Consider the following 22,449-nt stretch of genomic DNA (forward strand, 5'->3'; position numbering starts at 1 on the left):
TGTATTTAAAAAATGTTTGAATATGTATAGGACTTCAAAAATGTATGAATTCAGGGTCTTCGAACTAAATTCCTGGAAGCAAATTTCCAGGCTCAGTCTCAATCATAAAATGTTCATTTTGCCTTTAATATTTTTGCCATATCTGATGACGTCATTTACCCTGCTACCCGTGTGAGCAATATTGCCAAATTTTTTTATTGTACATTTGTTTTGGACAAGAAATCCCAACTTTTAAAAAGGAACAAGTTTTAGTTGAGTAAGAAAGTGAGTGATAGTGCTTTAATGTCTACTATAATTTGCAACTTCCATTTCTGATTTCTGGTCAGAATCACAATAAACTGACTAATTAATAATAAAACTCTGATATTTTTTTTATAGTTTATTGTAATGTGAAAATTTCATATCAAGAACATACCCCTTAGGTACTTCCTGATGCAGCATATAAAAAGGCAAAGAGAAACCACACACCATAAGGTTGTGTACAATGGACATACTTCCTGACCAGTCGGCTTTTCTTCCTTTTTTCCATTTAGAAAATAAGAGAATATACCGAAGTAGAACGTAACACACTTTCAAATGCCATGCACATTATCTAACAGAAATATGTGAATTTGAATGGAATTCTTATACATGAATAGTTCATGCTATTCTTAACAAGATATCAGTTAGTCAAACAAAATGAAAATAAACTGAGAGATATACAAAAGAAACTAACGAGTAACTATTAAACAAATGTAAATTACAATTAATAGAAATGAGATGGTCTCATACAACTGAGGCAATATTTCAAGATGTCACGTAAGCTGTCACATCCATGTAATATAAAGATGAGAATGTTCAAGACATTCTTCTGCTTCTGTCATGTAAACACACCCTTCTGTCCAAACTTTCTCAGTTTCATTCTCAGTGAGAAATATATATATACAGATGTTCTCTGGTAAAAACTACTGAGCAGGTTCTTTTAAAACAAAGAAGGGACTCATATTATATCATGACCAAATGGTAGGAGAGAAAAGGTAGGGCACCGTGACATCCTCACAAGGAAAAATTTAGACTCAACAGCATTTTCCAGTATCTTTAAAAAATAAGTTACTTTATATTTTATAACACATTAAACTAAAATAAGATTTTTTCCATATTTCAGTCTGTTACTCAGTAATTTTTGCAGTACATTTCACAAAATTCACTGGAACAGATGCAGTCATTGCTTTCACACTGTTATGTGAAATACTTCCAAGATACAACCGTAAAGCTGTACTGCCACATTAGTAATACTTGAGAACTTAATATCATAGCTTGTTCATTTGCAACACTGTTTATTAACTAAATTCAAATCTCTTTCAACTGTTTATAACTACAAAGTTATTAGCATCAACAAATCTGGCACAAGGTTATAAAGTTTCTTTAGAATTTTTTTTACTAATGTCATTCACCATGGATTATAAGGCCATATTGTGCAGATAAACTGCATTAAATACCCATTCTACGATGTGCATAAGTAAAAGCTATTAAAAACATTGCATAACTTTACCGTGAATATGCTGAAAGGTTCAAAATTAAACTTCAAGCAAACAGTATAAGTCAATACCTAGATAAAAGCTTGATAAAGAGCAGTTATGTAACAAAATATGGCATTATATTTCAAGTCGTGCAAGTTTTCATTTATTGCCCATATACAATAATGTTGAAAAATATATGTGCCATAGAAGTTTTATTTATATATATATTGTCTGATACCAAAATCTGCAATTCATCTGTCTGTTTATTGAACATGGAAGCATTAGTTTCACAGAAAAAAAAGAACAAATAGAGTAACTGGTGTCAAATGATCATTGAAATAGAGCCCTAGTCTTTCCCTGTCACAATATTCCTTCCCCTTTAACTAAATTATCGCAAATAACTTGTCACTCAATTCCATTTACACAGCGTAACACACACACACACACACACACACACACACACACACACACACACACACTACCATTCACTCAAATATGCAAAAATCTGATGCATAACTTGCACCTCTAGCTTCTAGAAGAAAGCACCTGTGAATGTTCTTATTTCTGTATTTCACTCAGTTTTCATTATTCACATTATCAGTTCATAAGTGAAATGTCTGATTGCCGCCTACAATGTTTCATGCAGTAACCACTGTTTCTGACAGGGAAGCAACAATACAGCCTTCATTGCACCCATCCAGGTAGCATTCAGACTATATGGATTGTATACAATAATTCAATGTAGAATGCTGGTAAATCCACTGTTATGAAAATCCTTGCTGCTCAGATAGTTGCTCTTTCTTCCACTGTCTTCTCAGCTCTTCTTGTCATGTTGCAGATAGATAAAACCACCTTAACACTCACTCTTCTTTAATAAGCCAACTTCAATTTAATATTTAAACAATTTATTCGATTACTTTCAGTACTTTACCTATGGCAATAGTTTTACCTGAAAAAAAAAGAAAAAATTAATCTGATATTTTGAAGAACACACTCACATAACACTATTTTTAGTTTGTTATTTGGCAGTGCTATACAGCTTACAAAAATTTTGTCGCTATCAGGGAGATTAAGGTCTAGCTTAATATGAACAAGGAAGATAATTACTGTAAAGTCTAATGAAGGTGTCATGCTGATTTCACATTCTTTAAGCTTCAGTCAACAACAGGAAAGACTGTCACTCTATTAATGTGAGGGTGGCTATTGTGTTTGATCAAAAGGTTTCTCTGATATTTCCCAATAAGAATTCCAAATATCCCTGAACTAATGTTTGTTATGTAAAGAGCAGTTTTTGCTTTATTATTTTTATTAAAAGTTCTATCAGGACAGTAGACAAAAAACACTCATGGCCAGCACCCAAATCCTGCTGGTATTTTATTACACCCAAGTTATCAGATATTGATGGTCCCAATATCAACATAGCTTTCCCGAGAAAGTTCTTAGCTGCTGAAACTGGAAAGTTGTGGCCTGCATCACGTCAATGGTGCATTCAAGGACTGCATTTCTGCAATTCAAGGTGACTATGTATTCTACTTGAGTGCCCTTCACGAATTATTAAAAGATGTACCAGCAGAAAGAGCTCTCTATTCTAAATCTTGTGGATCTTATACTGTTAGGTGGTTGAAGAATTCATATTTACCTCCTTTGCCCCTCAAAAAACAATGATAATCAATGCACACATCAATATCAAGAAATTCATTGAGGACATACAGAAATTCACCAGAAATGAAGAACATACCTGAATGATAATGCAAGAGCTACTCAGAAGTCATGAATTTTGCCAATGAACCAAAGTTTAGCAGCTAATGTCTACCTACTCCACTGAGAAATTCAATCTGATGATCCATTAGTTCTGTTTCTACACAGCCCTGGCCTTGATTTTGAAAAATGTGAAGTAATTATTTATGAAACTATTAATGTTGTATAATTTTGCCCCGATACAACTGTAGGTTAGAAGCACTGACACAACTGAAGCTGGATAAAAGAACTGACAATCGAACTGCTCTGATTTCGAAGAGAAAGTAAAAGCATTTCTGGAAATTTTACTGTGTAAAATATGGACTCATATGATGGCAAAATCTACAAGTAGTCTAGACTGCACCCTTATTGTTAATAATTATGATGAGAATCTGAAGTACTTAAATAAAATTCTTTCAATACTTCTGGAAAAGTCACCTTTGCTGTTCTATAGGTGATGCAGAAATGTGCCAGATTCATGAACTTCTAACTTGCCCATAAGTGAGAGATGCATTGTGCCTTATAGTGGTGCAGAAAACTGATGATTTCTGAAGATTCCTTTTTGGGGAAAAAAAGGAACATTCATGTATGTAGGTGTGAATTAAGACTGCATCTCTGACGGCAATATGACTGTAGATCAAGGCTTCTCTGTAACAGTGACTACTTGAAGAATCATCTGGTACACATTCCTTCATTACTGTTATTCTTCACTATGCCATGTCATTGTGAAACAGCCTCAGGTATATCAGACATCCCCACAGGAACACATGGCGAGCTGTCACGTGATATCAGTAGACTTTTTACAGAAATGATGCAACTTTTCTCAAAGCAATGATTTAGACATTACAAGGATTGTTAACTTGAAGCACAATATTCTAAGCTGGTGAGGTACACTTTGCACTGAAGTTAATAAGAAAGAACCAAAGCCTGAATATCCTGTTCTAATCCAAAAAACATGGGCATGTTCACATATGAACATGCATTTATATGGATTTTTAAATTTAAAGCATCTCTTTGCATTTGTGGGAATGACAGTTCATAGCTACATTACAAATGTTCACTCATTTTTCACCCTTATACTACAAACTATGCAATGGTGAATAGATCTGAAGCCAGAAAATGAAGTGCAACAAGATTCCTGAGGTTGATGAGAGCACTTGAGGGAGCAACAAAAATTGCAACTTTTCTTTACGCAACGTAACATCCAGTAACAAAATGACTCCCACACATTTCCTTCCATCATCAAACAATTTAACTCCCCCCCCCCCCCCCCCCCAGGTTACATAAACCTTCTCAGAATTCCCTGACTTTTCCAATAAATTCAATTTTCTTGATTTTCCAGACTAGATTTTTTTCTGTGATTGGACAATAGAGAATACTGACTATTTCCATGGATATATTGTGAAGGAATTAACATGTAAAAAGTGTTAATTATTGCAACATTTAAAAGTGAAGTACACAATGACTTCATATAAATTGCTGAGAAATTAGTAACTAAATCTGATCAATATCATGCGAGTCATTCTGGTGGTCACTAATTCACAAAGAAGACTACATACTGCATATTACTTCTGAATGTGTCTCTTGATCATTAATATAATTAAGGACCTCAGAAAGTCATTAAAATCATGAAACCATCTAAGTTGATATAAATTTTCCCTTTACATGCTCTATAACGCACATTTTGTGACAAGTAAAAAGTCTGTCAGACCAGAGTCAATATCAACTCTCTGTAGTGAGCACTGTTTACCATGTGTGCTATCTCAGCACACTTCTAACACTGACTCACAACTTGGAAGTTGAATCTGAGTTGCACCATGTCGCGCGCTTCGATAGTATAACTGATTGTGCACAATCTAATAAATGCATGTATATAATTTCAAGTCTTGGTTTACTATCCCTTTCGTAATGACTGATCTCTGACTAAGCTCATATTCTGGTTACGTTGCGTTATGAACATTGATGTGTTGTACCTTGACAGAATTGTGGAGATGTCTATTTTTATTTAGGGTATGAATATTTTAGGTGAAATAGGGCAACATTATGTGGTGATATTTAAGGGCAAGTGTGCTTTGCTTTCTAATCAGTCATTTTGTCCAGATAATGCTGGATGGAGATTGCCACAGTTCGCCTAGTAATGATCAGTATTAACAAAAAAAGTAAATGCATGTTCTGTTGTTGCAGCCTTTGTAAATTCCTTATATGATATTGCATTAGATGGAAGCTCTACATTATTGCTTTCCATCCATTCCAATTAATAGATGGATTTTGTGATAATGGATTTATCATCATGTGATACGGAGCCTGACCTAAAACAATTGCAGAACTGTTTAGCAAGTTTTCAAGAATGCTCCTAGACCATTCTTTGTAATGTATGCCATTCATCTCGGAATTATAACCAGCACCCCCTTTTTGCCCAAAAATGTAAGTCTGTATTTTGCATGAACCCATATTTGTTTCCTATGTGACACACAATCCTTTCCAGGACAGGATGGTGCTTGAATTCTCCCTTCCAAGTCATTCCACTCTTGAACGCTTTCTCCGAGACAATTGTATGCATTTTCTGATGCATAAAGGCATTGTTTGGTTCCTGCTATCCAAACATTCTACACCAGCTCTCCTCACTGGTGTAGCAAATATACCATCCAGTTTTTCACAACTATGTTATTTCCCACTAGAACCTGCCTCTTTCTCAAATTACTTTTTTATTTTCCATCAACACATTTTTAACCTGAAGCCCAATTTCACAAGACAACACCTACAATTGTTTCACTTGTATCAGGTAATTCTTCCACATCTCCAATATGGGTGCTACTGTTGTATTTCCACATAGAAGTCATGGATTTTCCTTCTTGTGAGTACCCGTATAAACTTGTTGAATGTAAACTATCAAAACCACTGACAGAAGACATGAATTTTCCCCACATTCTCTTGAAACTCGCTTTATTGTATCTTCATTAATACCAAGACAATCAGATGTTTTCTTTACTGGCTGTGATACAGAACTGCTCATGCTCTGTTGTTTTTTTCTTTCCTTAAAGCTACGACGCGCGCTGATAACCATCGACTTCACAACTGCATAAATGATGCATGGTTTCATACACATACAAGGCAACTAATTATGTTATGATGACTATATCTCACAAGTACACAACGATGAACAATGAAGTGGAAAGATTACTCAGAGGTCAGGCAACATCATTTACATAAAAGCATGCGGCACATAAAGACACAAAAGCGTATAAATTAAGAAAGTGATAATAGCGATTTATGTGTATTAAAATGTAACTGCTGTGAAAGGCAACATCAAACCCTGTATTTATACTTCTCATCTGAATACTAACGACCACTAGGCAAACTGCGGCAATTAATATCCACTATTAGTAGGACTAAATGACTAATTGGAAAGCAATGAAAATTCACCTGTAAATAGAAATGGCTGTATCTTCAAACTGTGCAAAGGAAATTTTTCTGCTAATTAAGGTCTTATTTCTATGAATTTTCAAAGTTGACATTTGCCAAAAAATGTTCAAAAAAAGCATGCTTGCTCTTAAATATTACCAACGTATGTACCCCATTTTCAACAAAAATATGATATTCATATACTGAATAAAAGTAGACATTTCCACGATTCATCAAGACGTAACATGTTGATGTTTGTCATGTAATGTAAACAAAATCTCAAATTCAGAGACCAATCATTATGAAATGGATAGTAGTACACAGTTTTTATCTACTGATTTGGTAAGTTCTTTGAGCTGTATACAGGCTAACAACTTCTAATAACTCTAGGCTTATCATAGTAGCTTGTGAGCGTAGGGGAGAAGAGTAAAGAAGAATCCAAAGGCGGCAAAGTCATTCTTTTTTTGTAAGACAACATTAAGATAGAAAAAATATAGCATAAGATGGCAAATCTTAAATGCTGCAATAATAAACACTTTTCATGTGGTAGCTCATTCATAGTAACATTCCCATTTTCACCATAATAAAAATATGATGTAAAATCTATGTTGACATAAATTCATAAAAAATCATGCCCTTGTCTGTTTCTTCTTCATTTCCCACCAAGTAGTAAACGTCTGTCATATTATATCAATGTCTAGAGGATAAGAATATGAAAAGGGCAGCAATAAAAACAGTGAAAATTTCTGTTAATAACAGCCCTGCATTAGGTGACTTCACAATTTAATAACATCAATTTTCCATGAGCAACAAACAATACAGTGCAGACAAGAATTTATCTGTCAGAAAAATGTTTTAACATAATGAGAACTCCATGATAATCAGAAGTAACAGCACATATGCCACTCATATAACACTTCTCTGGCCAGGTGCAGGGTGTAAAAGTAAGATTGTGCTGCAGGAACCACAAGAGGGAAGGGCCTATCTTCCCCATGGAGTAACTGATGCATGATTACTGGAGATCGACGCTGAAGGGATTGAGTACTCAAGGCACTGCCAATGACCTGGCTATAGTAGTGGCAAAATTTGACGTCACTGGTATGAGATGCAAGGAGGGACAGGAAAAACTGTTTTATTTTATGGATAATTATAGTGTTACTGTTTGCCAATCTTGTTATTTTCTGTCAATATTAGCATTATTTTTTGGCAACACTGATATTAGTTTTTGGGGGCTGATCTTTCAAGTACCGCATGTTCCTTATGTTTGTCTAATTTCATTGCTTTTCGCTGTTATGTTGGAAATGAAAGTATATACATCAATTAATATTAAACCCTTTAAATCTAACCAGTTAAAGAAAAATAACTTTCCAACCACAAACTTTGTGGAAGTATTGTTGTAACATCAATGTTCTCCTCTGAGATATTATGCCTCCCATCTGTGAAACTTCACTATGGTATGAAAACAAACACCTATAATGATGTCCATATGTAGGCATCATATTTGTATTGCTCCAGAATATCTTACACTGCTGATTCTAGTCATTCTGGGTACACATAACAGAGTTTGCCATGTAAGCATTAATAGAGTTCATTATCATCCCATGGCCGAAACAAGAACCTAGGGCTATGAACGTAGATTAGATGAATATGTGGGCACGAAAATTGTTAGCCTAACTTGAATGTGCAACAGTGCATTTCACCGTTTCCTTCACCTCTGCCTGAAGTCTTCATCCCTTCATATTTCCCAAATGTTTGTTCTCTTAATCACCAAATATTCATCTCTCCACTACAACGAAATAATCTTCACCTTTTGCTTAGAACACAGGTAATAGTTTTATCCTACAACATCAGATTTAATGATATTTTTGCACAGCAAACTGAACCAAAAGTGATGTGATTTTGAGAAATCATTAGTGCAGTGCATCAATTAACTACATATTATTGTACTATGCAAATATAAATATGAAAAACACAAATTACAGAAAATTAACATCGCAAACACATAAATTAAGATGGTGCCAGTGTGGTTTGCTGCTATCAGCCAAGTCAAAAAAACTTATTTATGGCTATGAAACATAATGCAGATTGTTTATTTCAATATTATTTTTAAACAATGGAAAATCCAGGATGGTTTAATGACAATATTATGAAAAGGATAGTTGCTACTCACCATAAAGAGGAGATGCTGAGTAACGGATAGACACAACAAAAAACTATGAAACACATAAGCTTTTGGCCAAAAAGACCTTCATGGGAATCACACACGACCACAGTTTCTGGCTGCCGAGGCCACATGTTGTGCGAAAGTGTTGGGGAATGAACCACGGTGACTACAACTATTACTGGAATGGAGATTGCTCAAGTAGGGTATTTTCATGTGATGTCACATCTAGAGCCGTAATTCTTGACATAGAGAAAACTGCTACACTTAAGATTTACAACATATTTAAATGGTAAAAAGGAAAAATTCCGAAGTTTGCGAAAATATGTAAAAGCAGACAATTTAGTGTTATGTAGCTAATAATCACAGATTTCACATCATTTTTTGCTTTGCTGTATATGTGAAATTTTCCTGTCCCAAGACAAAAGTGATCATACTCTTCCTGAACTTCAAAATATGAGAGGTGATTGGGGACTAAGTTCCTGGATTTTATCAAACGTGGAAAATCCAGGACGGAATGTAACAACATTATGAGAAGGAAAGTTGCTACTCACCACACAGCATATCTGCGACTCAGCATCCCTGCTGTATGGTGAGTAGCAACTTTCCTTCTCATAATATTGTTTCATTCCTTCCTGTATTTTTATGTTACATGATTAAGGTAGCACACTACGGGCATCAGGGAGAGACGTCACATCTAAAATTGACAACAAATGACAGTTGATCACATGACAAGTTTACATGAAGCAGCAGACCACAACCTGAACAAACTGGCTTGTTCGTACAATGGGAGGTCATATGTTCGAACTGTTGGCATTTGAAGCACCACATAAGGATAAGAAATATGGCTTCACATCAAAATAGACCATGATAACTTTCTCAGGCAGGAAATCCTGTTAAAGCAAGAATGAATACTCCAGGGCCAACCTTGTTGTCTAGTGGGCCTAGATACGAAGTGGAACCTTCACATAATTCCTGATCTGTATGCAGTTTAAGTCCCAGTGAAAAACTAAGCCCTGTCCCATGTTCAGGCTCTTATAGGGTGTTACGGTAACAGGTGCTTCACCAAGTTTCTTGCAAGAGAGTAACATTCGGGAATGGGTAGGATTGGCTGTTTTGATTAAGACCAAACCTCTCTATTGTTTCTAAGGGAACAGATTTCTCCAAATGAGTTTTCAGTATTATCTACAAAGACACTAGACCCATTAAGTAAAAAGAACCCTCCATCAGCCCAGGTGTGCACTAGGTACTGAGGGTAGTATGTTTCTACAGTCCACTTTATTTTGTTTTTCTGCCATTGTGAGGCCAAGGAATTCTTATGGAGTAACCATCTGCACTGAAGCGTTCAGCTGTGTCTGAAGAGAACTGCTAGAATATCACAGCCAACAGTTGATAATCTATACAAGATAACCACAATGATGCCATCAACTATGAACAGGAATTCTATCCACAAGTGACACAGGTAGATTACCTGGCCTCATGACCACAGCTTGCAGCCCCAATGCTCAAAACAAATGTGAACCTATTCCTTGGTACATCTGGGGAGATAACAGCTTGGAACCATAATATGTTCTCTTCGTAGCCTGTGGGCTACCAACGTACAGTTATCCAACAGCCTGCCTCCATGGACCAGCTACCATGCTGGTTTGTTGGTGAATTTTTGGATGTGGGGACCAAACATGAGCTAATTGAAATAAATGCTGTAAAATAAATAAATTTGAAAAGCCATAACTGATTTCCTACATACAAGCTAGATTGTCAATAGGAAGTAGATGCTACAGACCAAGCCTGAGGAAAGATGTAGTACTGAGTAACAGTGCAGCACAGGAACAGAAAGAACTGTAATGACATGAGGCCTCCATGCTTGTTATGAACTGTGTGTGTGTGTGGGGGGGGGGGGGGGGGGGGGGGTGATTATTTCTTTTAGCGAGTGGAGATAGTGTATTTCTAACTAGATAACTTTTTTTTTTAATTTTTAGCAACAAAACCCTCAAAAAGAGACAGCAGATAGTCCTGAAAATAGGATCAGAAAGATCTACAAGAAAATTCTATGATGAAAAGATTTATAAACATTTCTTTTTTCATTGTGGTTGCCTAATGTATGTTCAAAATATGCCAAGTTCAAAATGACAATATATTTTTTCACCTGTCAGCTGAGTTTTAGTGTTAGAGTGTGAATGGAGTCAGTTAACTGGGGCTAACCACCTAAGAGCAACTGCATACTAAAAACAGAAAACAAAAATAATATGAGAATAATACAGTACTGCAAAATACGGGCCAAAAAAAAAGAAAGAGAGAATTCAGAGCACACAGCACTCCATCAGACCACAGCCTTTGGAAAATGATTATTCCTCTCCTCACTCCGTCTAGTTTTACTTCCTATATATGTATGGTTTTACTGTTCAATGGCTACTTTATACAGTGACAGATTAACACTACTCATTCTGTTTACAACACAAGGAAACACATTCCACATAAGACTTGCAGCAGCTCATTCTCTACTGACCAGAAAAAAAAGTTACAATAGAAAACAGTATAGTCAGTACAGTTAGGGAGTAAAAATGTCAATATTGATGGGAATTAACCCTATTGTCCACGTAATCACCCCCCCCCCCCCCCACCCACAAACACATATATTACAATATGCGAGTGAGACAAGTCTAAGAAAGACTACAAGGGATAGGCAAAATAATGCGAACAATAGGAGTAATGGGATGGTTGTGTTAGACGGTCAACAAAGCAAGTAAGGCATGTATCGCGCTGGACTGTGAGCGTTCAGTACGTACTAGGCATCAGTGCAGGTTGTTTATGAGTAGTGCACACTTTGTATTTGCTTTCAGAGGCCAAGGTCAACATAGAATGAAAGACCTAACAGAGTTCCAAAGAGGGCAGATTGCAGGTACCCAATTAGCTCGAGCATCAGTAACCAAGATAGCCAACTTATTGAATGTTTCAAGAGCAACTTCTTCAACAGTCATGACAGCCTACACAAAACATGAAAAGACCTCATCATGTAAATGTAATAGTGGGTGCAAATCCAAACTAAATGACAGACATCGACACTAACCAAATTTTGTCAAACCAATACAAAACTGCAGTGGCTAAGGTGACTGCAGAGCTCAATAGCCATTTTCGAGACCCCGTATCTATCGATACTGTCCAGCGAGAACTCCACAAAGCGAATGTTCAAGGATGTGCTGCTATACCAAAACCATTAGTGACAACAACTAATTCAAAGCATAAAATATGGTGTAAGGAGCGTAAATAGTGGATGGCTTATCAGTGGAAACACATCATATGGCCCAACGAGTCAACGTTTTCATTATTTCCAATATCGGGCCAGGTTTATGTGTGGAAAACACCAAAAGAAACCTAAAATCCTAATTGCTTGAGTCCAACAGTTAAGCATGAAGGAAGAAGTGTGATGGTTTGGGCAACCATATCATGGTACTGTGCTGGTTTCATCATTACTCTCAAAGGCTGTGTTACAGCCGACATTTATGTGAATATTTTAGGTGATCAGGTGCACCCCTTGATTCAAATGTTGTTCCAATAATGATGCCATATTTCAGGATGACAATGCACCCTTTCACAGAACCAGGACAGTACTATCATGGCACGAGGAGCATGCAACTGAACTGCAGTATCTTCCCTGGCCAGCACAGTCCACAGACTTGAGCATTATCGAACACTTGTGGCTGGTATTGGCACGCAAACTCTGGAGCAGGTTTCTGCCTCCCTCGTCATTACAGGAGCTAGAGGAGGTTCTGATCAAAGAGTGGCATAACATTCCACTGGAGACTATACTATCATTATATGCCAGTACTCCAAGAAGAATCACAGCTGTATTATGGGCAAATAGGGTCCAACACCTTATGAATAAACCATTCCCAAGCAAGTAAAGGTGTTAACATTATTTTGCCTATCCCCTGTATGCCATGTCTAACAAAACTATGCCCTGTGTCAAGCAGTGCAGTACACATGAACTATCGGATTAATGATATCTTCTACAGAAGAAAGAGTTTTCAATGCAACTGAGATAAGTAATAAGTGAGTCAAGATATTATTATATTACACTGAAAGCTTGCTTGTAAACCGTATGCAATCTTTCTTCACGAGCGGTGACTATATTCTCAAATAATGAACACACAGATGCTTGAAGTCACCTTATTTATACCAGTATTTGATTCCAAGAGTTTATTTTTACTTCTAAACCTGTTTCAACCAGTAATGTTCATCTTCACAATAATATCTCTGCAAATATAACTGTAAAAATAACATATAATTTCTGCCGAGGTGTCGGCAGCATCAGAAAATACAATATGTGATAAAACTGAAGGATAAAGTTTATTAACAACGTACGTGTAACTGAATTCAGTGTGAATACACTGTTTTAAATTTGGCACAATTTACTAATGAAGGTATCCGTGACCTTTTACAGAAGAGTTTGACCAATGACTTCTCTATTCCCACACTACTTAGAAATATGTCCAATTTAAAATTATAGTTCCGCAATACAAACTTGAACAAAGGAAACAAAGTACTGCTTATATAATTTTTAAAGCAACTTACTTACCTTCATCTCTTAGTGTAAACCTTCCCATCTGGGGAAAAAGTTTGAATTGTTCCATGCAAATAACACCTGCACATTCTATCCTCATAATAGCAACTTGGTCTTGCTTCACAAAGCGGGGCCTTGTCTTCGACTTTTCACCAGTTTTCTTGTCCACCAGACAAATTAAGGCCTGGAATAGATTTTTTCCCAGACTGCGTATTATATACACATAACTACACAAGTATTAACTATTACAGTGATATAATCATGAATATGCGTAGCATTACCATTTAATAATGGATAAATGTGAAATCTTTCAAAATTTTATTTACATTAATTTTACAAGTTGATCCCAATTTCAGTTACATTTTAAATACTCTCTATACTAAACAACAAGTTAAATCCAACTCTGCTTTATTCTTACTTTCATTTCAGTACTTTAATAATATACATAATCTACATACAATCACGGATATCCACAGCTGGGGATGGGGATGGGGGAAGCTGACCCGCGCAACAGCCCCCCCCCCCCCCCACAGCTCTTGGGAAAAGAGAAAATATATTGTGGCCAGGTGTATTTCTTTCAGGAAAATGTGTCAAAAGTTGGTATTATCAATGTTTCAATTGGGGCATTTTTAGGGCTACTTTCAAGTAGCCATTCATCTTCCATAATATTAAAAATACTTTATACAGTCAGGTCTTAGCCCCTCCCTACAAACTATCGTATGGATGCCCTTGTGTATACAATAGTCTATACTATTGTGAAACTGATTACTACTCTCCCCTTCAGCTACAAGGGAGTGTGAAATGAACCTGACAGAAAGTAAGTTAAATGTCTCCATTTTACTTTTCCATTGGATAGAGATGTTCAATGGATGTTCATAACATTTCATCTAATGAGAAAGGAGAGGGAAAATGTTAGGGAATTCTCAGATCAGAAGCAAAGTGGTGATTCAGTACAGCATTATATTTTAAAAGTTTAAATTTCACTGTAAGTGCTAACTATATTATTCTGCTGTACATGTATACTCAGAGAGGAAATTATTAAGTTTAGCAATACCTGATCCATGTTTTATATTATTTCATGTCTGACAGTATGCACGCTCAACAGAATAAAAAAATTGGAAATTTCAGAGCAATATCAACTTTAAAGATATACGCCTTGTAATACAACCTTAAGTTTAATGAGAACAACAAATACTTCCAAAATATTAGTCAACCAATATATTATGAATGTGTAACACTATACAGTACGATTTATCTTGTGCTCCATTAAGTACTCCAAGCGAATAAATTTCAGTATTAAAAAAATACTTTATTTGTCTGAACCTTGAGTGTTATTGTTTCATCATTTGGAATAATGCCTTTCTCCAAATGGTCCTCTGATCAAATCACGAGAAAATCATCGAAAGCTAACATCTTGATGAATATGGTAGATGATAAACAGAGTCATAATTCTGATTCTCACTGACTGCAGCTGTTACATAATTACAAGACTTTGGATTGTTGTGTAGCAGTATAAATTTTTTATTTGACTATAGATCTTAATGTATTAGGATGGTGCCAGCGTTCCTTACAACCATGTAGTATTCTACGCATTTTCTGTCACAAGGATCAGCCTAACTGTCCCTACAGATAGTTGTGTTCAAAGCATCTTCAGTTTTGGTGAACTATAACGACATAATTCAGTGTTCAATTTATTTACAATCGTATGTAGCAAACTCACAGTTCGTTTACATTGGCAAGTAGTTCAAACATTTTACCACATTCTCTCTCAAAGCACTAACAAAGTTCCCACAAATTCTCATATTTTAATTCCACAAACTGCATGCACAGTACACACCTCATGACACTGTCAGATTACAGCAAATAATGCACGATAAGGCTTGCTGAACCTCAATAAGACTGAAACATTCACCAGTGTCTTTCAACATTACTAAGCATTTCACGTCACTAGTTTTGACTTATAATCCACTCTCTACATGCTTATCCCAGGTGAGGTGCTTCTTTAACTAAGGTTACAGGACAGATAAACATGCATGTTCCTCACCATAACGAATCATCCCTCTACACTAATATCGATGAGTTTCACACAATCAATGGGAATATGGAAGAAGCATCCCCATAGAATGTGCTAACATTCGGGCATTCCATGGGCAACAGTGTACAATTGGCAGCTGATTCTTCCACTCCAGAGGTACCAGATATCAACCTTAGTGGTTAATGCACCACTCATATGGTCCTCTCTCAGGGCTGAAGTTAACAGTTGTGTCAAGTAACTCTGGATGGCATAATATAAAATAAAGAAACACTGTTAAACATACTACGTCAAACACACAGCTGTGATGTTATCTGTGTTAAACACACTGACAAGAGTAGCAACCAAAGGTGACAAAGAGTACTAGGAATACACTTGGTAGCAGAAAGACCTCATGGAAAGTATGAGAACAATATATTCACTGCTACGGTCGCAGGTTCGAATCCTGCCTTGGGCATGGATGTGTGTGATGTCCTTAGGTTAGTTAGGTTTAATTAGTTCGAAGTTCTAGGCGACTGATGACTTCAGAAGTTAAGTTGCATAGTGCTCAGAGCCATTTGAACTATATTCACAAGTCCAGAACAAAATACATCACCTAACACAATCACGGACAACAATGATATACAACTCTCTATCACCTGAAATATCAAATCGTGTCATAACACATGTCTACAATCCACCGAGTGTTCCTTTCCATCGCCCTGAATCAATAGCTGTGCAAAAGGGGAATATTAATATTATTGTGGATGATTTCAATAATTATGGCTGCTTGGCTATAGGAATATAGTGAAAACAATGAGAGCGAAACTGTGGTTATGCATGCACAGTCAAGCCACCTGCCCTTTACACATGAAAGTAAGTTTCTTTTAATTGTAGTAGGAGGAAACTGCATACAGTCCAGATCTAATTTTTGTGAGTGCAGCCACATCGGAGCAGTGTGTGAAATTTGTCTGCAAACCCATGCCCAAAGCAAAACATAGATCCCTACGTGTCAAGTTGTCTCGGCAAGACACAATTTGTACTATTTCGGTGGTTACACAACTTTGGAAAGTTGACTGGGTGAAATATACAAAGTATTTAGGTGAACTGATATCAGATCTTGAACCTCTTTAGACATATGACACTTTTACTAATGCTATAGAAAAGAATCCTCTCTTAAGTTGATCCCACAATGTAGTAGGTCTCAGTACAAGCATGGCTTACATATCAAGCTGGTCAATGGATAATCCAGTCTATGGACGAAATAAAGAGATAATGTTGGATTAAGTTGATGGAAAAACAAGACTAAGCAAAAAACAATAGAGAAGCGTGGAAGCTACCAAGACATCTGAATAATGACGTCCTCTACCCATGAACATTACAGCCATCAGAGCACTCGTCAGTTTTAACATATGACAGGACAGATAAACAAAAACAGCCACCACAGCTTCAAAAAAATACTGAACAAGAAACATTTTGTCTCTCCAAACATTTCAATATCAAAGAGTTGGAAGATCCCATGGGAAGAAGTAGGCTAGCGAGGCAGCTGGGTTACATGATATATGGAACAGATTCACAAATGTTACCACTCAACAGATTCTACAGCTTTCAGTAATTGTCTGGAACAATGTCAAATCCCTAAAATCTTGAGAAAGACTTATGTGGTTGCAACTATGGAACTTTGTACACAGCCTATAAACTCATAGAACTTTAGACCAACTTCCCCGTATCTCATCCGTATGAAATTTTTTAAGGAATAATTCTAAATTGTGTAACGATTGTCATCAAACCTCTCCTAATTCCAGAGTGTGGTGCATTCAGGCCAGGAAAGAATTTACATGGATTCTTAAGCTGACGCAGCATGTAGAATATAGGCTTCAACATGGTGATATTACTGGAGCCACTTTTGTTCATTTCTCTTTGGGATACGACAATATACATGATAGTTTTAAGCATGAGCTACCATCTTACCATGGACTTCAAGCTTACACAAATTATTTGCATCCTGTTGTACAATTGTTGTACCAAATTCCAAGGTCAATGGATCAGATGGAGAATACAGGAAATTGCTCTTCTACAAGGCTGTTTAACTTTTATGCTAATGACCAACCACTCACACTTCATACAAGTGTTTCTTGTATGTGGAGAACCTAGCCCTGGGTACTCCAAGGTGTTTCCTTAGACATCTCTCTAAACTTAAAGACAGATTGCATCAAAATTATGGCAAAGGTTTCATCACAAATTGCCAGCTATGTAAGGTAACTGGGTCTGTGTGGGGTGTCCATCCCCTGACAGCAAGGTGTAAGGACAACTGTCTTAGCAATCTGCTATGGAATATGCTTGTTCTGTGTGGTAGAAATCATCTCATGGAAAAAGAAAGTTGCTACCTTGAATACTATCTGCAGCCTACTCACATGCTATTTAAAACAATAAATACACAAGTTTTATACACAGCAAGTCATAGTTCCATTCAATATCAGACGTGAAGTGGCTACTAATATGGAGATGCACTGTTTGTACCATTTCAGCCTATCCCCTTCATGAATCAGCTCATCTGAAGCACAGAATTGTTCTTTTGAGTATTCTTCTACATTTCAATCAGACTTAAGGATAGATGGGCCTGAACTACAGAAACAGAAGTACCCACAACATACCAAAATTGAATAATTGCCACCAACTGATGAAAACGCATGGTGCATGCAGAGGTCCGTGAACGGAATTTGCACAGGCATTGCAAGATCTAAGAACACACTCAATAAGTGGGGCATCATGCCAGACAGACACTAACTGTGCGAATGTTTGGAGGAACACACTTCTTGTCATCTCGTTAAGTGATGCCATTGTCCAGATTTAAGCACAAGGTTGAAGCTGGCACTGGCTACAGCCAATGCCATCATTGTAGCCAAATACTGGTCACAATTTGTATAAATATTATATATAGGTGACAAAAGTCATAGCAATATATACAGATATGGATGGCAGTAGTAAAAGGGCTGTGCATTGGCAGAGCTGTAATTTGTTCTCCTGTGGTTCATACGAAAAGGTTTCCAACATGTTCATGGTAACACAACAGGAATTAACAGACTCTGAACACAGAATGGCAGTTGGAGCTAGACACATGGGACATTCCGTTTAGGTCACTGTTAGGGAATTCCATATTACGCTTCCACAGTGTCAAGAATGTGCCGAGAATACCAAATTTCAGGCACTACCTCTCACCACGGACAATGCAGTGGCCAATAACAGCCTTCACTTAATGACCGAGAGCCATGGCGTTTGTGTAGAATTGTGTAGAACTAACAGACAAGCGAGACCACACGAAACATCCATAGATATCAATGTGGGACATATGACGAACATATCCATTATGACAGTACGGTGAAATGTGGCATTAATGGGCTATGGCAGCAGACGACTGACAAGTGCCTCTGCTAACAGCACGACTTCGCCTGCAGCGTTTCTCCTGGACTAGTGAAAATCCGTTGGATGCTAGACAACTGGAAAACAATGGCCTAGTCAGACAAATCCTGATTTCTGTTGGTAAGAGCTGATAGTAGGCTTTAAGAACAGTGCAGGCTCCAGGAAGCCAAAGACCCAAGTTTTCAACAAGACACTGTGCAAGCTGGTTCTAGCTCAATAACGATGTGGGCTATGTTCATAAGGAATGGATGAGTCCTCTGGTCCACCTGAACCCATCCTTGACTGTGTGGCTACAGTTGCCCGAGACTGCAGTCGTGTGTTTCAGTTTGTGTGTGTGTGTTTGTTTTTTTTTTTTTTTTTTTTTTTTTTTTTTTTTTTTTTTTTTTTTTTGGGGCGAAGGCCTCATTGGCCGAAAGCTTCATTTGTGACACTCTTTTTGTTGTGCCTATCTGCGACTCAGCATCTCCACCATATGGTGAATGTCAACTTTCCTTTTCATAATATTTTTACTCTTCTTGACTGGAAACAGTTATGCCTGTCTACTTTGAGACCATCTGCAACCATTCATGGATGTCAAGTTCCCAAACAATGATGCATTACATCAATAGGCCACAATTGTTTGTGACTTGTTTGTACAACAATTTGGCGACTGATTTGGTCATCCGTATCGCCAGACATGAATCCCACTGAACATTTAGGGAATATAATCGAGAAGTTGGTTCATACACAAAATTCTGTAGCAGCAACCCTTTTGGAATTATGGACAGCTACAGAGGCAGCATAGCTCAATATTTCTGCATTTAAGTTCTGTGTCGTACCTTATATCCATCTATTTAGTTTCCTTGTTCATAAATTTTGAAATGAGTAATCTGTCAATATATATTTCATCTCCTTTATATTAAATTTACTTTGTTCGATACTTCTGACACGAATAATAAAGAAGAAACCATCAATCTTCTTTTTTCCCCATCTCAAATGGTAAACATTCAAACAGAACAATAAAATCACACCTTTATACCGGTTTCCTAACAGTGTTTGTCCACACACTTCTGCTACAACTTACAAGTAATTCTTTACTTATCATGTGATCCTTTAATTCTAATTAGTTATATAATCGATCCATATTATATAAACGAATGTAAGTATATATACTGAGGTGATAAAACAACGTGGGGTACCTATTAATACCATTTCAGACCTCCTTTTGCCTGGCATAGTGCAGCAGCTCAACATAGCATGGACTCAACAAGTCACTGGAAGTCCCCAGAGATATATTGAGTAGTGCTGCCTCTATGGCCATCCATAATCGCGAATACGTTGCTGGTGCAGAACTTTGTACACGAACTGAAATCCACTATGCACCATAAATGTTCAATGGTATTCATGTCAGACAATCTGCGTGGCCAAATAATTTGTTTGTATTGTCCAGAATATTCAGCACACCAATCACAAAGAATTGCAGCCCAGTGACACATGGCAATGTCATCCATAAAACTTCCATCAATGTTCAGGAGCATGAAGTCCATGAATGGCTGCAAATGATCTCCAAGTAACTGAACACAATCATTTCTAGCCAATGATCAAATCAGTTGGACAAGAGAACCCAGCCCGTTCCATGTAAACACAGCCCACACCATTATGGACCCCACCATCAGCTTGCACAGCACCTCGTTGACAACTTGTCTCCATGGCTTCATGGGATTTGCACCACACTTGAACCCTACCATCAGCTCTTGCCAACTGAAAATGGGACTCATATGACCACGTCACCATTTCCCAGTCATTTAGTGTCCAACTGAAATGGTCGCATGTCTAGGAGACGCACTGCAGGCAATGTCGTGCTGCAGTGTGTATATGTAGACGAGGAGAGAGAGAGAGAGAGAGAGAGAGAGAGAGAGAGAGAGAGAGAGGGGGGGGGGGGAAAATCCCGGATTTTCCGGTTAAAAATACACTTTCTCCCGGATGAAAATACACATTTTCTCTGTTAAGTAACAGTATATTTTTCACTGGAACTGTAAAATTTATCAATCCTTTCAAAAGTTGGTTTTATACACTGGTGTAGAATTTCCCGGCACTTTAGAAAATGTGTCTCAGGGAAAAAAAAACATGTTTTGGAAAGATGTCTCATGTGAACCAACATTAAAAGCGGTGTAAGCCAGTCACAGCTCATGTCGCGCAATCTCGCCAGCTGATTACAGTGCATATTTAGAGCATAGGACACATGATGTAGTCAGCCAATAGCAACATAACTGTTAAGTAGTGTGAACACACAAACAGAAAAGGTAATTGTTTAAATTAATATACACAGTGTTGCTACAAGAAAAGAAAAGCTTTCACGTATAATATTGGTCTCTAAGATTAATAAGCTTCAAGAGAAGCTAAGCTTTCACACACAATGTTGATACACTTTAAGACACAAAATGTGCCAGTAAAATTTTTAGCAACGGCATACATGTCTGGTCTTCTGGGCTCGAAACTATTCCAAATGTTCATCTTCAAAAAGTTGATTTTTGAATGAGAGTCAAACGCTCTGTGATTTAAGACATTAATCGTACATTCGAGCACAGAGTTCATCTTGTGCAAAAGGAAATTTACTCTGAAACTAACGATTTTCAAACAACCACTCGGAATATTTTCCGTGAATGTTAGAAATAGGTGCGCTACAGCAGTTGCCAGAGCATGCCAGATAACACGCGTCACTGCGCTTGCACAGCTACGATGACGCAGGAAGCCCATATGTTCATATGTGTAAAACATTAAAAGATCATACATTATAACACAAAATAATCAAGACATTAGGACACTACAAGAGCATGGGAGTTTTGTGAACCCTACTAAAATGCATAATTCGGCTTAAAGTGCACATTCTTATGTCCAGATTCGGATGTAAATTTTCTTGGAGTGCCAGTACTGTATTACCCATGTTTGGTTCTTTATTATGGCATAATGCCGTACATGCTAGAAGATGAAAACATGCAATTGAAATGCAGCGAACAGTTGAAACTAGCCGATAGTGTGGAATTAAACACACTGCCTCCGCCGAAAATATTAATAAAAGTCAAATTTCTTTAACAAAACAACAAAAAAACTTCATTGTTCTACAAGGCGACTAAAGATTGACTGTCAGAAAGGTGGAAATAAAATAAAATCCGAAACTAAGAACATATTTCTGTCTTCCGTAATTATGTGAATGTATTTTAATTCACTTGATAGCTCCCGGCCCAGAAATCCGTTTTGTTTTCATTTGACGTGAGAGCAATAAATGAAGAGAAAATAGTAAAATAACTTAACGTAAATACGGGTCACATGTAGACTACCATCTCCCCACTACAACTCAAGACTGCTCTGTGCATCGGGTCCGGATGTCCGACATTCCCAAACTGGGGCAATATTTGATAGTGGCGCTCCTCCTCCCTCGAGCGTTTGAGGTAGGACACCAAAAATGTAAAATATCGACTTTTCAAAAATATCTTCATTTTGTAGCACACATCTTTCTGAAGAGTCTGATACATAAAACATATATGTTCAGGGGAATGTAAGACATGTTATTTGGACGTAAGAGCCATGCCTCTTAACACAGCATTCTTCCATTGCACATCTCTGTATTTCATTCTGTGGAATTCAAAAGTGTAATATTTTGTAATGGGTGCCATCAAAC

The 22,449-nt window shown here is 37.1% G+C and overlaps 1 protein-coding gene across 1 annotated transcript in view; it reads right to left on the reverse strand.

Moving 5' to 3' along the window:
- Nucleotides 1-364: 364 nt before the first annotated feature.
- LOC126330596 (eukaryotic peptide chain release factor GTP-binding subunit ERF3A) overlaps nucleotides 365-22,449 on the reverse strand; it is a 68,420-nt gene continuing 46,335 nt past the window's right edge. Inside the window, exons 9-10 of the mRNA XM_049996371.1 lie at nucleotides 13,376-13,544; nucleotides 365-2,448 (exon numbers count right to left, since the gene is read on the reverse strand). Of these exons, the coding sequence (XP_049852328.1) occupies nucleotides 2,405-2,448; nucleotides 13,376-13,544 (213 nt within the window). The 3' untranslated portion in view covers nucleotides 365-2,404. The remainder of the gene's footprint in view (nucleotides 2,449-13,375; nucleotides 13,545-22,449) is intronic.

This window comes from Schistocerca gregaria, chromosome 2 (genome assembly GCF_023897955.1).
Source record: "Schistocerca gregaria isolate iqSchGreg1 chromosome 2, iqSchGreg1.2, whole genome shotgun sequence".
Lineage (NCBI taxonomy): Eukaryota > Metazoa > Arthropoda > Insecta > Orthoptera > Acrididae > Schistocerca > Schistocerca gregaria.